Below are 17,436 nucleotides of genomic sequence, written 5' to 3' on the forward strand. Positions count from 1 at the left end.
CGGGTTAATGATTGGGAGCGATCAGCCATGATCACAATGAATGGCGGTGCTGGCTCGAAGGGCCGAATGGCCTCCTCCTGCACCTATTTTCTATGCTTCTATGAGTTCAAGATACATAGTAAAATGTTTGGCATTTTTACTGTGCTGTGCCCTGGCATGAACCTACCTAGAGTGAGATGTTGAAATTTGGGCTGAGGTATTCTTCCATTTCTTCTACCAACAGTGCTTTAGTCTCCAGATGTGAAGTTCTAATTTCCCACTGAATTTCGAAGGGCTCTCTACTGTGGTCTCACATGTAGTTGCACGTTAGGGGCTGGGGTTTTTTATGCCAATTGTCTTGTATCTTCACTTCCCTTTCACTGAAATATTGACTTTCATTTGAGACAGTATGTTCCATTGTTTTGGTCATTTTTCATGTGTGGTGTTTGAGGATGAGGAACTATTTTAATGACCTCAACTTGAATTGGGGAGCGAAATGAGTTGCCTTTCTAGGTATGTGAAAGAACTGGAATTTCCTCATGGTGCTTTTTACAAAAGATAGCAAGCCATGGAAAGGAATGTTGTCTTTCAGCACTCATCAGCAATAGGCAGCTTTTTCAAAACTCGGTCAAGTGGAGTTTGTTATTTAATCTTGTGGGCAAACTTTCTTCTTTTGAATCTGATAGAGTTTTCTTTGTGAATATTACAAGTATTCAAACAAAATTTTAACTGTCACTAAAGATGAATAATTATTTAAATGACTGAAATATTTCTTCAACAGGTTGAGGATGTAAATAGCATAGAGACATAAGGAACTGTAGATGTTGCAATCACAAGCAAAACATAAAGTGCTGGAGCAACTCAGTGGGTCAGGCAGTATCTGTGGAGGGAATGTAAGGAATGAATTGACCTGAAGAATGGTCCTGCCCTGAAATATTGCCTATCCATTTTATTCCACAGCTGCTGCCTGACCCGCTGAGTTACTCCAGCACTTTATGTTTTGCCCATGTATATTGATGTGTTTGAAATATGTATTTATACTCTATAGCTTGTACAAATGGAGACTAGATGGTAGATTTGTTTGCTTCAGAGAAATTAAAAGAGTCAGAAGTGTCCATTACAATTACGCTGATAAAATCATGATTTTACAGGTGGATTACGATAACCATGCACTCTACAAGCATGGGAACAGTGGACGTAAACAATCTCCTGTACGCATATTTACCAACCTTCTGCCTAAAACTGTCATATTGCCTGCAGAAGAAGGATACAGGTAAACCTCTAATTCAAAAATGCTCCGTAATGAAAATGTTCAGCTGTTCTAATAAGATTTTTCTCATTTTTGAATATATTGAATCTCAGAGAGAAACCGAGATAATGATTCTCAAAATAATCATGTTAGCAACCTTTAAAGTCTTAATAATGGTTAAGACTTTTAAGGGGTGACACGTATGAAAAGTTAGTTAGAGGGTATCAAAGCCAATCCCAGTCTTGATCTTGTAGAAACACGGAACTACATCTTCCCCATCCCCCCTCCCCCACATCTCTCTCCCCATCTCTCACCCCCTACCCCGCTCTCCTTTCCCTCCCAAATCTATCCCGTTTCCTCCTCCTCCTCTCCCATCCCTCTCCTCTTCTCACCCCCCCCCCACCCCCACAAACGCCGTTGGGGAAACAGACCCAGCGGGTCTGCACTTGGTCTAGTTAATATATAAAAGTCTCGCCCCATCCGTCCGGCTGCCGTCTGGCTGCCTGCCTGCTTTCGATTTGTTCCCGCCGTGCGATGTCACAATGCCCGATGCTCGCAGACGTCCAATCGCAATGCCCGACGCTCGCAGACGTCCAATCGGAATGAATCCATTTACATTTACGGCTTCCGACCGCATTTCTTCCTTTGATTCTCTGCAACTCCGAAACCAGACGCAGAATCGCCGACGTCTTTTCCATTTCGGTAGAGATTTCACTTTTCTTTCTAAGTATCCGCTCCTCATTACATTTCGTCGTGTTTAAGTACACGTTTTTAATCAAATCCTTCACCCCCCCCCCCAATATTTCAAAACTAAACTGGCTTCTCACCCATAGAATCAGCACCAGCCCCAGCACCTGCTGAACATTCCATTGTGTGATGCCACAATGCCCAATGTTCACATATGTCCAATCGAAATGGATTCATTTACATATGCCTTTGCAGGAGTCCCAGCCCCTGGTGAACGTTCCATCGTGTGATGTCACAATGCCCAATGTTCAAATACATTGTTGCCATATTGGGAGTACAGAGAATAGGCTGTGGGCCGAGGAGCTTTATTCTGCAGTTTCGTGACCCAAGTCACCAAACTACATGAAATTTTCACATATTGTGTAAAAATATTTATATAAATCACCCCTGAAACTCGATATGAAGAAGACTTGCACATTTTTATTAAATTAGAGAAAAACGGGAAAAATGTCGGGAATTTTTTAGTCCAATCAAAGCACGTTTGACATTGAGTTGTCTGCCAGTTGGCCAATCACGCGCTTTGTTTCAGGCTAGCACACAAAATGGCTGAGGGATCTTCACAGATGCCTGTTTTACTGGAGATTCCGATGTGTCGATCTGTGGAATAAATGTCGTGGAAACTTGCAGCAGGTTCATTGTATTTAGTGGGAAAAGCATAAAAAAAGCTGAAGAAAGTGCTGCGAGGTCGATTAAAGTGCAAGAAAGCAAAGTCCCTGCTGAAGTGATTTAGTTGATTCATGAGGTCCTTCTTTGTGTTCCAGCACATCAGCAGTGATTACTCTACAACACGCTGGCATTAGTGACAATGTTTAATTTACTGTTATAGCTTAGACCCCCCCTCCCCCCCCCACACTCTTTCCCCTCTCTCCCCCCACCCCTCTCCCCCTCCCATCCCACTCTCCCCTCCCTCCACACTCTTCCCCCTCTCCCTCCTCATTCCCTTACCGTGCACAGTCTCTGTCTTTAAGAAGGAACTACAGATGCTGGAAAATCGAAGTTAGACATAAAAAAAACCTGGATAAACTCAGCGGGTGCGGCAGCATCTATGGAGCGAAACCCGGAAGAAGGGGTTTCGGCCAAAAACGTTGCCCTCTTCCTTCGGTCCAAAGATGCTGCTGCACCCGCTGAGTTTATCCAGGTTTTTTGTTGTTGTACCAGCCTCTCTCTCTCTCTGCCCTTCTCTCTTCTCTCGACTCATGCACGCCCGCTCCAACCCCTCCACCACCCCCTCCCTTCACCTCTCTCCCCCATCCTCTCCTCCCCCCCCCCCCTCCCCCTCTCCCTCTCCACCCTCCTCCTCCCCTTCCTCACACAATATTTTTTGTGGGGGCGGGTCCACAGTGTGTGTGACTGTTTGTGGAGGCAGCCACGCGCACTCCATTCAACAAGACGCTCATCTGTTTGTGGAGGCGCGTGCTTATTATGTGACCAAAGATCTTATAGCGGAGCTCTCCGCTACAAGATCTTTGTGTGTGACGACACACGCCCCCCCCCCCCCCTTTGGTGCAGGAGGCGCGCGCACCATCTGAACGCTCCGCGATTATTCGAATTCTTCACTAACCGTCATTCTGACTTTGCTTGTGAAGAGAAAAGTCCTGAATTGCATTTGTCTGATGCAGGAAGATTGTTCCCGATGTTGGGGAAGTCCAGAACAAGCGGGTCACAGTTTAAGGATAAAGGGGAAATCCTTTAGTACTGAGATGAGGAAAACATTTTTCACACAGATAGTGGTGAGTCTCTGGAACTCTCTGCCACAGAAGGTAGTTGAGGTCAGTTCATTGGCTATATTTAAGAGGGAATTAGATGTGGCCCTTGTGGCTAAAGGGATCAGGGGGTATGGAGAGAAGGCAGGTACAGGATACTGAGTTGGATGATCAGCCATGATTATATTGAATGGTGGTGCAGGCTCGAAGGGCTGAATTGCCTACTCCTGCACTTAATTTCTATGCTTCTATGTTTCCCTCTCCCTCTCCAACCCATCCCTCTCTCCCCCACCCCCCCTTCCCTCTCTACCACCACCCCCTTCCCCCTACCCCTCTGTCCCTCTTTCACCACTCCCCCTACCCCTCCCTCCCCACTCATCCACTTCTATCCCCTTACCCCACGCCTCTCTCACCCCCACCCCTCTCTCTTCCCCTCCCTTCCCTCTCTCCCACCCCTTCTCCTACCCCTCTGTCCCTCTTCCACCACTCACCCCGTCTCTCTTCCACCACTCCCGCTACCCCTCTACCCCTCCCTCCCTCCCCACTCTTCCACTTCTCTCCCCTTCTCTCCTCCCCCTCTCCCTCTCCTCACCCCTCTCCCTCTCCCATCCCTCTCTCCCCTACCCTCTACCCCCCCTTCCCTCTCTACCCCACCCCCTTCCCCCTATCCCTCTGTCCCTCTTCCATCACTCCCCCTACCCTCTCCTCCTCACTTCCCACTCTTCCACTTCTCTCCCCCTTCCCCCTCCACTCTCCCTCCCCACTCTTTCCCCTCTCTGCCCCCCCCCCCTCTCCCCAACCCTCCCTCCTCCCAATCTGCCCCATCCCCCCTCCCCCACATCTCTCTCCCCATCTCTCACCCCCTACCCCGCTCTCCTTTCCCTCCCAAATCTATCCCGTTTCCTCCTCCTCCTCCTCTCCCCTCCCTCCCCTCTTCTCACCCCCCCCCACCCCCCGCAAACGCCGTTGGGGAAACAGACCCAACGGGTCTGCACTTGGTCTAGTTAATATATAAAACTCTCGTCCCATCCGTCCGGCTGGCGTCCGGCTGCCTTTCTGCCTTTCGATTCGTTCCCGCCGTGCGATGTCACAATGCCCGATGCTCGCAGACGTCCAATCGCAATGCCCGACGCTCGCAGACGTCCAATCGGAATGGATCCATTTACATGTACGGCTTCTGGCCGCATTTCTTCCTTTGATTCCCTGCAACTCCGAAACCAGACGCAGATTCGCCGACATCTTTTCCATTTCGGTAGAGATTTCACTTTTCTTTCTAAGTATCTGCTCCTCATTACATTTCGTCGTGTTTAAGTACACGTTTTTAATCAAATCCTTCTCCCCCCCCCCCCCCCCCCACCCCCCAATATTTCAAAAATAAACTGGCTTCTCACCCATAGAACCAGCACCAGCCCCAGCCCCTGGTGAACGTTCCATCGTGTGATGTCACAATGCCCGATGCTCACAGATGTCCAATCGGAATGGATTCATTTACATATGCCTTTGCAGGAGCACAAGCACTTGGTGAACGTTCCATCGTGTGATGTCACAATGCCTGATGCTCACATCTGTCCACTCGGAATGGATTAATTTACATATGCCTTTGCAGGAGCACAAGCACTTGGCGAACGTTCCATTGTGTGATGTCACAATGCCCAATGTTCAAATACATTGTTGCCATAGAGGGAGTACAGAGAAGGTTCACCAGACTGATTCCTGGGATGTCAGGACTTTCATATGACGAAAGACTGGATAGACTCGGCTTGTACATGCTAGAATTTAGAAGATTGAGGGGGTATCTAATAGAAACGTACAACATTTTTAAGGGGTTGGACAGGCTAGATGCAGGAAGATTGTTCCAGATGTTGGGGAAGTCCAGAACAAGGGGTCACAGTTTAAGGGTAAGGGGTAAATCTTTTAGGACCGAGATCAGAAAAACATTTTTCACACAGAGAGTGGTGAATCTCTGGAATTCACTGGCACAGAAGGTAGTTGAGGCCTGTTCATTGGCTGTATTTAAGAGGGAGTTAGATGTGGCCCTTGTGGCTAAAGGGATCAGGGGGTATGGAGAGAAGGCAGGTACAGGATACTGAGTTGGATGATCAGCCACGATCATATTGAATGGTGGTGCAGGCTCGAAGGGCCGAATGGCCTACTCCTGCACTTAATTTCAATGGTTCTATGTTTCCCTCTCTTCACCCCTCTCCCTCTCCCACCCATCCCTCTCTCCCCCACCCCCCTTCCCTCTCTACGCCACCCCCTTCCCTCTCTCCACCCGCCCCCTTCCTCCTACCCCTCTGTCCCTCTTCCATCACTCCCCCTACCCCTCTCCCCCTCCCTCCCCACTCTTCCACCTCTCCCCCTTCCCCCTCCACTCTCCCTCCCCCCTCTTTCCCCTCTCCCCCCCACCCCTCTCCCCCTCCCTCCCTCCTCCCCTCCCTCCCCATCCTCCCCCTCCCCCACATCTCCCTCCCCATCCCCTTCTCTCACCCCCTACCCCGCTCTCCTTTCCCTCCCAAATCTGTCCCGTTTCCTCCACCTCCTCTCCCCTCCCTCCCCTCCCTCCCCTCTTCACATCCCCCCTCCCCCCACCTGTGTGTTTGGGGAGTGGTTAATGTGAGTTTGATGCCGCAGCCCCCCCTTCCCCCCCCCCCCCCCCCCCCCCCCCGCAAAACGCCGTTGGGGAAACAGACCCAACGGGTCTGCACTTGGTCTAGTAAACATATAAAATTCTTAAGGGATTAGATAGGCTAGATGCAGGAGTCCAGAGTCTGGGGTCACAGTTTAAGAATAAGAGGTAGGCTATTTAGGACTGAGATGAGGGAAAATCTTTTCACCCAGTTGTGAATCTGTGGAATTATCTGCCACAGAAGGCAGTGGAGGCCAATTCACTGGATGTTTTCAAGAGAGAGTTAGATTTAGCTCTGAAGGCTAACAGAGTCAAAGGATTTGAGGAAAAAGGAACGGGGTGCTGATTTTGGATGATCACCCATGATCATATTGAAGCATGATCAGCCATGATCTGGCTCGAAGGGCTGAATGGCCGACTCCTGCATCTATTTTCTATGTTTCTATGTGTTGGAGTAATTCAGCGGGTCAGGCAGCATTCCTCAAGAACATGGATAGGTGACATTTCAGGTCGGGGTCCTTCTTCAGGCTGATTGTAGTGGGGAGGGGGGCAGGGAAGAAAAGAAAGCTGGAAGAGAGGGGATGGACGGCTGGACAAAGCTTGGTAGGTAACAGGTAAACACAGGTGGGGGTGGGGGGGGGGGGGTGATAGGCAGATGGTTAAACAAAGGCAGATGAAAAAACCAAGGTGAGATACAAAAGGATTGAAGAGTTCTGAATTGTGTGGCTAGAGGAAGGAATGTAGGTGGAAGGATGGGGAGGGGAGAAAAGGTGTGAATCCAGGTGGGGCACAGGGGAGGATGGAGAGAAAGGGGTGTGTGGGGAGGCCACAAAGTCTTGACCTTCCTCAATATTCACTCTGCTTTCTGCATTCCCATGCTCAGGAATGGGAGTCTTGGTTAAGCTCAGAGGCGCTTGTGTCAGTTTTCTCATTTGTTTTACTGCTCCTGCTGAAAGCAAGTAACTGTTAGACATTGGTTAGCTTTGGAAGTGGGATCCTTTAATCCCACTTCCTTGACAGCTTTTTCACCAATGAGTTATTGAGAATGCAGATCATGTTTTGTTCTGTGAATCTCTATAATACTAAATCTCTTCGTCTTGCTTGTGGCTGTGTGTGTGTCAATATCTGGTTATTTCCTAATTGGCCACAGCCTTCCCGTTTTTACACATCCTACTCATATTTTCCCCGTCGAGACGATAAACATCTTCCCGTCGCATTCCCACCTATATTTTCGGTTTTAATCGTTTAAAGTTTTAAAAACAGCCCAGACTCACCCATTTTCCGACCGAGTGAGGTCACAATGCACTTTCCAGCGCTCCAATGACAGCTTGCAAAGCAGGATGGGCCACTCTGGCCGGGAGGGGCACTCTAGCGCTCCAACGCCACTTTCCAGATTTTCAAACACTTGAATTTCAAAAACGACTTCGCCATTGGTCACTCTTGCACGCTGCCACTTCACCATTGGTCACTCTTCCAACCGCTCTTCTACAATGTCCTTCAAGCCCTCTCCCAAAACAGTCAGGTGAAGATCCAGTTCAGAGCTGACTGTTTCATTCTGACCTTGCTCTCTTTAACGATAAGCTTTTATATATTTTTAACGTCATTTTAAACGGGTTGCGGGTTGCTTTTTAATTTTTCATCTTTTTTACATTTATTGAAAAAAGACTTGCCGATTGCATTTATTTACATTTTTTTTAAATTGCCACTTTTACATTTATTGAAATTGTCGATTGTATTGATTAATCGGGATTTCACACTTTCATTAGACTGCTGCTTGCAAAAAAAAATGCCATTTCATTCATTAGCTTTTATTTTACAATAGTTGCATTTTTAAACTTGGACATTGCATTGATTAATGGGCCTGTCCCACTACACGAGTTTACCCAAGAGCTCTCCCGAGTTTAAAAGAAAATCAAACTCGTGGTAAGCACATAGAATGTACGTTGCGGGTACGTCGGAGCTCGGGACGTCTCTTGGCGGCTCGTAACACTAATGGCACGTATTCGGGAAGACTCGTGAAGATTTTTCAACATGTTGAAAAATGTCCACGAGAGCCCCGAGTACCCACGAGCGGCTATTACCGTAATTCTCCGAGTTCGAATCAGGGGAAACTCGGGAGAACTCTTGAATTAGCTCGTACAGTGGGACAGCCCCATAACATTTATTGAAAAAAGACTTGTCCATTGCATTTATTAACATTTTTTTTTAAATTGCCCATTGTATTGATTAATCGGGATTTCACACTTTAATTAGACTGCTGCTTGAAAATATTTTTCGCCATTTCATTCATTAGCTGTTATTTTACAACAGTTGCCTTTTTAAACTTAAAAAAAAAACGATTGCTGGTCCGGGTCCCACGTGAACGGAGCACAGCCCTACAACCGCTCTTCCGAACATTCTGACTTTGCTGTCTTTGATGATAAGCTTTTATATATTTTATATTACTTGCATTTTTTTTAATCGATATTGCATTGATTTACTTTTTCAATTTCAAAAAAGAAGGCAATTTTGCATTTTAATTATTACTTCACGATTTTACACTTTAATTAGACTGCTTGAAAAAAGACTTGGCGATTTCATTGATTAACATTTATTTAAGAAAAACTTGGCAATTGAATTGATTGACATTTATTTTGCAAGAGTTCCATGCATTGAGTCACATTTATTTAAAAACAGTTGGATTTAAAAAAAGTCTTGCCGATTACATTGATTAAGATTAAAATACTTCGCTATTGCATTCATTTACAGTTGCAATTTAAAACACTTTTCATTAACATTTATTGAAAAAATACTTCAAAGTTCAAAGTTTAAATTTATTTGTCACATGCCCCATAAAGTGCAGTGAAATGAATTTACCATGCAGCGTTACAATTAAAAAAGGACACAATACACAACATAAATCGACACAGACATCCACCACAGCATTCTTCACTGTGGTGAAAGGCAATACACTTCAGACAGTCCTCCTCCTCCTCCCTTGTTCACCCGTGGTCGGGGCCCTGACCCTCCGTAGTCGCCACTACGGATGGCCCGATGTTCTAGCCCTCTGGTCGGGATGGTTGGAACGCTGACGTTGGGACAGGTTGAGCACACCCAAATCGGCCACCTCCTTACTGGAGACTGCGGCTTCCAGATGTTGTAGGCATCTGTTGGACCTCTTCTCCGGCGACGAATCACCGGCTCCACGATGGTAAAGTAAAGTCCGCTCCACGCCTGCCGCCAGAAGGTCCGCAGACCGCGGCTTCCAGATGTAGGCCGCAGGCCAGCGGTCGGATCGCTTCTCCGGGGCCCCTGGCAAGGGGGTCCGCAATGTTACAGTTCCCGCTGCGCCACCGCTGAAGCTCTGGGCCCGACTCCGGGAAAGGCCGCACAAACCAGCTGTAAGGCTGCGAGGGGGGGCGGGGGGCGAAGAAGCGACAAGGAAGAAAGTCGCCTCTCCGTCGAGGTAGGTGCCTGAAAACGGTTTCGACCTATACCCCCCCCACCATTCCTTGGACAAGACATGCAGAGAAACACTAAAAAGTACCTTCAGACAAACTAAAAAAAAACAAAAAAGTCGAAACAACGAACCCGCTGCAGGCGAAGGAACCGACTCGCAGCACCACAGGAATTTGGTGATTGAATTGATTGACATTTATTTGACAAGACTTGCATTTAAAAAAATACTTCGCTATTGCACTGAATAACATTTATTTAAAAACAAGTAATGAAGAGATGTGACAAGAAAAAACTGAGCATCTCGAGGATCAACGAGAAAGAACGTAAAACAGAGGGGAGCAAGAGACGCAACAAGAAATAACTGGACATGTCGAGGATCAACGAGAAAGAACACAAAACAGAGGGAGCAAGAGACACAACAAGAAAGAACTTAACTGAATAAATCTCATCTTTAACGTTTAAATTGATGTTATATTTGAAGAGTTATTCACATTTTAAGCTTTAATAAATCACTTTTCCACTTGCCATGCCTGTTAGCCGTACATGTGGTAATGCCTCCATCTTCTATGTCACAGCGGGAACCCGTCAGCCGCGCCTGCGCAGTTGGGACCTATGGGTGAGTGGTGGAATATAGTGTTCGTGGACCAGTCCTCAAATGTGGCGCCGCCCCCCCCCCCCCCCCCCTCCCCCGCGTTGGGGGATGGGACCCAACGGGTCCCACTTGGTCTAGTAAATACTAAAAAGAAAGTTCTCATCGTCTCCTTGTGTCATATGATAATGATTTGCTCCAGGTTGTTGTCATTGCTAGCAAATCAATGAGCACAGGAAAACCACTTTCAAAATCAATAACAATATATAATTTTTGTATATTCCCTGTATGATCCAACAACCTTTATTTTGTGTTCGCAATCTGAAAGTTTTTGTACAGACTTCAAATATCATCTTTTCAACATGATGTATTTTTATTATAGATCAGTATTTAATTAAGAAAGTAAACCATTAATTAAGAAAGCACGTCAGTAAAATAGGTCCACACCTAAAATATGTGTCTTGTTGGGCTCTAAATTGTATCTTTATAAATTCCAATCTTTATTCCTAGGTACTGTTCACTTTGTCAGCGATACGTATCCTCGGCAAACAGACACTGTGAAATATGTCAAGCTTGCACATCTAAAGTAAGCAACGTTTTACTGTGCATACTAGATTAATAGGACATGACTTGAGAATTAAGGGACAGAAGTTTAGGAGTAACATGAGGGGGAACTTCTTTACTCAGAGAGTGGTAGCTGTGTGGAATGAGCTTCCAGTGGAAGTGGTGGAGGCAGGTTTGATTTTATCATTTAAAAATGAATTGGATAGGTATATGGACGGGAAAGGCATGGAGGGTTATGGTCTGAGTGCAGGTAGATGGGACTAGGAGAATAAGTGTTCGGCACGGACTAGAAGGGCCGAGTTGGCCTGTTTCCGTGCTGTAATTGTTATATGGTTATATTGAAGATGCATTTTGCCTTTTGTTGATGACTTAACACTGTGTATGATTTTTGTAAAACTGGTCTAGAACATGAAGCAATATGGTCAACAAACGACCATTTGAGTTTGATAACGGCCTTAGAAAAGTCGTAAGATTTAACCACTTTGCATTTTTATATTTTGTAAGTCTTCTCTGTGACAACAAAGTTTAAATCATGGCACTTTTGCTAATTGACTGAATACCTTGAATTGAAAAAAGAAAAGTAAATCTTTAGTCCAGGTTAAAATTCCTGCACTGGTAGCACCACAGATCACATATTATATTAATCCAGAGTATCTGCTGCTTCCTCCTTACCAAGTTTACCGACTGAGCCATCTAAAAGAGTTTTCATTCTTTTTGGGCAGTTTCGTGGAAGTGAGCATAACGTGCTTGTAACCCAGGCAGGCAGCTGATGAAGCCAAGTCGAAAATTGTAGATGCCTGATGGTAGTTTGTCAAGTGTTGAGCTTCTTTCACCATTTAGGTGTTCCTGGTACACAGACATCAACATTATCTCAAATGCTCCCTCTCCATTTTGAATCTCTCTCCATATAGAGATTCCTCGAAGCCAGATCTTTGTACCATAGGTGTTTAGTGTAAGATGCATCCTCTTGTAAGCTTAAGTGAACAAGTTGTGAACTGTGCTGTCAAGGCCATCTGTGGACCACTCAAAATCCTAACTCACTGAGAGCCAAGTAAGGAAACAAGCCCACCAGGACCAAAGAGGCAATCGGTCAGCTGGAAAGAACATTTGTAAGACCTCCTGCAGTTCTCTCCTTGACATGAACACCCTTGATTTAATCCATGGCAAGCTGCCTGGCTAACTTCTCCTGACTGGCAAGAATTCAAAATGGCCTTATCCCAACTAAAACATGGGAGCAGATGGCATATCCGCTGAACTTCTGAAATATGGTGAAGTGCTTTAGTCACAACAATGAGCAACAATAAGTAACAATCTCATTGCCAACATCTGGGAAAAGGGGGCCTCAGACCTGCTGTAACCATGAGTATCTTCAAGGAAGGAAACAAAACTAGCCATGGTGACTATAGAGGGGTCTCCTTCCTTTCTGCCGCAATGGAATTCATTGCTTAGGTTTTTCTCAACCACCTCCTCCCAATGCTGTATGGATTCCAGAGGACCGTGGACATGATCTTCAGCACTCAGCAGTGAGCAAGGAGCACCACCATTCACTATACCCAATCTTTTTAAGGTCACAAACACTTTTGACTCCTTAAATCGGAAGTGCCTGTGAAATTCCCCTGTCACATTTGGCTACCCGCAGAAATTCATGTAATGATACAGGGACCTGTTGAGACCACACCTGGAATATTGTGTAAGATTTCTTCACCCTACCCAAGGAGAAATATACTCGCAGTTGATAGAATGCAATGAAGGTTTACCAAACTGATCACGGACATTAAGGTGTTGTCTTTTTAGGTGAAACTAGGCCTTTGCCCGACAGATTCAGAAGAAAGAGAGGTGCTCTCAGCGAAACATACAAGATTTCTCAGAGGGCTCTTGCAGAGCTGATGTTTCTGTGGGGAGCACAGAAGCAGTCACAGGCTCAAAAGGGTGTCTGCCACTCAGGAAGAAATGTTCCTCCCAGAAGGAGTGAATCTATTAAGTTCACCCAAGAGAGGGCTTTGTAAGCTTAATGGCTTAGTATTTCCCAGGCAGAGAATGGGAGACTTTTGGATATTAAGAGAATCGAAGGATATGGGGGTAATGTATCAAACGCTTAAAAGAACAGATTCTGTTGCCATTTTATCCCTTTTAATCCTATGGGAATATCAGCCTGTAAACATTCTTGATTATGTCATTAGTGATTGTGTTTCTAAAGTTTCATGTTTAGATTAATATTGTGTTAAATTCCCAAAAGGATGGAAAGGAATGGAAACATTGTCATATCTGCAACAAGTGTGTAAAACTATGTGAGTAGAACTCCTTAACCAGCTAAAGTGTGTTGATGTTTAATGAGCCTGTTTTATTGATCACTAGCAGTTAAAGCAAAATAATATTTCGTTCACAAAACAATACGTCTGGAAAGTTGCTAGCTCGAGTAAAAACAAATGTTTGACTTTAAGTATAATTATACTCTGATCCTTTTAATTTCGATATATCTTCTGATAAATGTTGAGCTCTTTTATTCCTCATGTGCTCTTGGGATGTGCGTAACACTGCCAAGCCCACATTTATTGCCCTCCCTCCCGTAGGTGCCAGGAGAGGGTAGTGATGATCCTCTGAACACTGAATAATCCATATTGATATTCAACACAATTGTAATTTCATGAGGAAGTATGTTGATTTCAGCACATGATTCTCGAATAATTTTTTGGAAAGGATAATCTTGTGGTGGTTCAGGATGAATTCCTTGTCTGGAGTGATATATGCAATCACTTGTGATATTTATACGTAGAAACTAGCTTTATATATTTACTTATCATGGAACAGTAGGAAGCCATTCATCCCATTAGTTCCATGTTACACTGTGTTACGTAATGTTCACAAGGATTTATTACAAACCATTTAATATAATGGCAGATATGTATGTTTTGCATTTTTAAAGAAGTGCGAATTCTCAGGGATTTTATGTTAAAGTACAGATGTTTTTTTTCAGCTTGGTTTCACTGTGAAACCTGCAGTCATTGCGTGCTTCGGGATCATTCTTGTGGTGGAGCTCGAAGTGGATGTTTTATCTGTGGAAGTACTGACCATAAACGCAGAGACTGCCCTGACACCCTTGTCCAAAACAAGATCACGTGAGTGTGTAGTGACATTTAATACAAAACCTTAACTATTTAAAGGAATGTTAAAAGCCATTTTGAGCTATTGATGTTCCTGTTGCCCCAGCCATAAATTGCCTTACAGAATCAATAATTTAACAGTTTATAACTATGATGAGCATACGGTTTACCAATTCCAATATTTTGCTTTCGTAACTACACTACTAATCTATGTTTTTCTGTTCTCGAATTCCCTTCATTGTTTTTCTCAGCTTGTCAGTCCTTCATAATATATTTTGTTAGGAATCTGCTCAATCATTCTTCTCATGTTCTGCGTGATTTATGTAAGTCGAACAGCAATGAAGATCTAACAGCTTTCCACAATCAAACCACAATTTGCATCCTACCACTGGAAGAAAACCCATTTAGGTCTTCGCTGTTGCACTTTGTTTCATTTAATTTCCTTTCATTTTCTCATCCATAAACATCCTTTCTTTGCACTTTGCCTCAGAAATCTAATGAACAAAATGCTGCTATCCTTGGTTTATGAATGGCCACTAACTATATTGATGGCAAAACAAATATTGTTTCAGTCTCCACCTCCATTTAATTAAATTATGGTCAATTCTTCCTGATTACTATCTTTATGGTCCAGTTCATTTAATTTTTTGTTGAAATATTCAAAATCATTGTCAGGGGGCAATTTTAACAGCTGCTCTACAAACTGCCCATATTATTAGTGAGATTAATCATTACCTTAATAGTTAACGAGCAACCTAGAGGTCAGTGCCATGGATGCAACAAGTCTTTATTTATTTATTCTCAATACAAGCATACATGCAATGGAGGTGCTATAGATGAAACTCTCAAAAATCAAATATGTCGTAATTTGTACAATGATTGCTAACCTTTCCTACATGACTCTGACCCCCTTTGGTGAGCCTATGTGCAAAGTAACTGCTTATGAGACCTTCCATCATCTAAAGCATGAGTTGAGACCGATGGCTATGTGTCTAAATGATGCTAAATATCTTCACTCAAATATTGAGCAGTTGTAATGTCTAAACAATTCATTTCTGGATTCCTTATATTGATAACTGCTCTCAGACACCCTGTACATTTCACATATCTCTTGATCTCCCTTGCCTTGATCTCAATTTATTATGGATTGTATATTCAGTGGGTCTCCCAAGAAGTTAATTGGAATCTAAATGTTACAACCCTTTGTCTTACAGTCGTGATGTGCCCGTTATGTTCCCTTATCTTCTCTGAGATTTATGTCCTCAAGGTTGGCACCTTGGCTCAGCTAGTACAGCTGCTGCCTCACAGCAACAGTGGCCCAGGATCAATCCCGTCCTTGGATGTGGTCTGATGGAGTTTGCACGGGATTCCTCCAGGTGCTCTACCACATTCCAAAGATGTCAAGTTTTGTAGGTTAATTGGCTTCTCTAAAATTGCCCCTCGACGGTAGGTGATTGGATGAGAAAGTAGGATAACAATGAGCTAATGTGACAAAGTGATCGATGGTCGGTGTGGATTCGGTGGGCAAAGGGCCTGTTTCCATGCTGAATCTTTAAACTAAACTTAATTATTTGTGATCTTTTTTTTTTCTTGTATTCAGTGAAAAGTCAAGGCCACATAAACGTAAGCATTTCAAAATGAATAAAAAGGATGTCACAACCAAATCCAAGCAACAGGCCCAGGCAATGAGTACAGGAAAGAAGAAAACTATGAAAAGGATAACTGCAAAATCAAAGAAAAAGAAGAAGAGAAAGAGTAAACAATTATGCTGATAACTGCAAGATGAAGAGGCATTCCTGGATGTATAGAGTTCAGTTTCAGCCTTCACAAGAACAGTAAACCTTGGAGGATCTTTAAGTCACTGAGAAAATTGGCGAGGTAGATCTTTGTACAACTCCATCACTCGTCTGCTGTGCAGTGTTTCTGATTCCACCTTGTTTACTAATGATCAGTAATCAGTCGCTGTCTGAAAATACCTGCATCAAACTAATTTAATAGATTTTGGAGATCCTAAGAAAGATATAAAATAATTCTAATTTTTTTGTATTCATCCACGATGGTAAAAATCTGAGTAAATACATTAGAATGGTGAAATATCTGAATGTACATTTTGATTTACCTACACAATTCTTCTGAAATGCCCATTTCAAATTTGAAGCATATTTTTATGAATGTAATGTTTTAAATTTAAGATGAAAGGAAAGTTATTTGAAATAAACATGACCGTTACATAATAAATTCTAATTTTCTTTTTAATTTTGCTGTCTTGGCAGTAAGGCCGTTTGAATTGTATTAGACCTTATCACGTTCTCCCCAGAGGATAAAGATGCTAAATATTCATCAATGTCGATTGTAAAAGGTCTGCTCAATCAATTTGAGTTTGGTGTAACTCTATTTGACTTTGGAGAATAAATACAAACAGGCTCTTGTTTTATTTTCCATTAGATTAATGTTGCAGTTGAATATTTGGCCTGGTGCAGAATTGTTTCAGGCTTAAACAAAATAGCTCAGTTGAAAAATATCAAAGGAGTAACATCAAAGACCTGGTTTCTTAAAAGTAAATGGAATGTAAATATCTCGTTCAGCATAATAGATATGTTAAATTGCAAGTAGAAGATGATAATTTCTAACAGACAATATATCCAGTAAATGTGTTTGTTCTTTTGTTTGCTTCTCTGTGTTTTAAATCCTTTATTATTTCAAAGGAGGAACAAATTTATTTTTAAAAAATCCATTAGATTTTCATCAGACAGTTTTAAACTTATAAGCCGTCAGGATAGGCTTTTTGCATTTTATTACTGGTTAAAACTAGTTGGGCTCAATTGGAAGAACAGTCTTCTGGATTAAGCAACCTCATGGAAAACTACGCATGCGCGTTGACAGCAGCTGCATTCATCGACAGCGGCGGGGGGGACGGGGCCAGTATGCAGGTGGGCCTTGATTGGTGGGCATTGTGATGTCAGCAGCTGGTAAGCGGTGATTTTTTTTTTTTTAAGTGAGTTTTGTGAACAACTTTATTCAAAATCTGGGGAAATAATTGACCGTATTTAGAGAGGAGTTGATTTCTGAAATCATAAGTTAAATCCCTACCGAAATATGTAAATATCTCCGCGTTTTTGCGTCTGGTTTTCAAGGAAATACGTTTCAAAGGCAACATATGCACACACACACACACATAGTTTTAAAAGTATACAAGACCAAGTGCAGACCCGCTGAGAGAGTGGTACGGGGAGGGGGAAATGGGGAGAGAGTGGGAGATGGGGAGGGAAGGGAGAGAGAGGGGAGGAGGATGGGGGAGGAGGGGAGAGTGAAGGGGGAGACAAGGGTAGGGGAAGTAGAGGGGGTGGGGTAGGTGAGGGGGGGGGGGCAGGGTGGCATGCGGCGTCACACACACTAACCACCCCTACACACACTAACTACCCCCCTTGATATTATATTAA

At 43.8% G+C, this 17,436-nt stretch overlaps 1 protein-coding gene across 1 annotated transcript in view; it reads left to right on the forward strand.

Moving 5' to 3' along the window:
• zcchc4 (zinc finger CCHC-type containing 4) overlaps window positions 1–16,430 on the forward strand; it is a 90,319-nt gene extending 73,889 nt beyond the window's left edge. Inside the window, exons 9-13 of the mRNA XM_033026454.1 lie at window positions 1,131–1,252; window positions 10,842–10,917; window positions 13,132–13,183; window positions 13,870–14,011; window positions 15,597–16,430. Coding sequence (XP_032882345.1) covers window positions 1,131–1,252; window positions 10,842–10,917; window positions 13,132–13,183; window positions 13,870–14,011; window positions 15,597–15,768 — 564 coding nt within the window. The 3' untranslated portion in view covers window positions 15,769–16,430. The remainder of the gene's footprint in view (window positions 1–1,130; window positions 1,253–10,841; window positions 10,918–13,131; window positions 13,184–13,869; window positions 14,012–15,596) is intronic.
• The last annotated feature ends 1,006 nt before the right edge of the window (window positions 16,431–17,436 follow it).

The sequence above is a fragment of the Amblyraja radiata genome, chromosome 1, assembly GCF_010909765.2.
Source record: "Amblyraja radiata isolate CabotCenter1 chromosome 1, sAmbRad1.1.pri, whole genome shotgun sequence".
NCBI lineage: Eukaryota > Metazoa > Chordata > Chondrichthyes > Rajiformes > Rajidae > Amblyraja > Amblyraja radiata.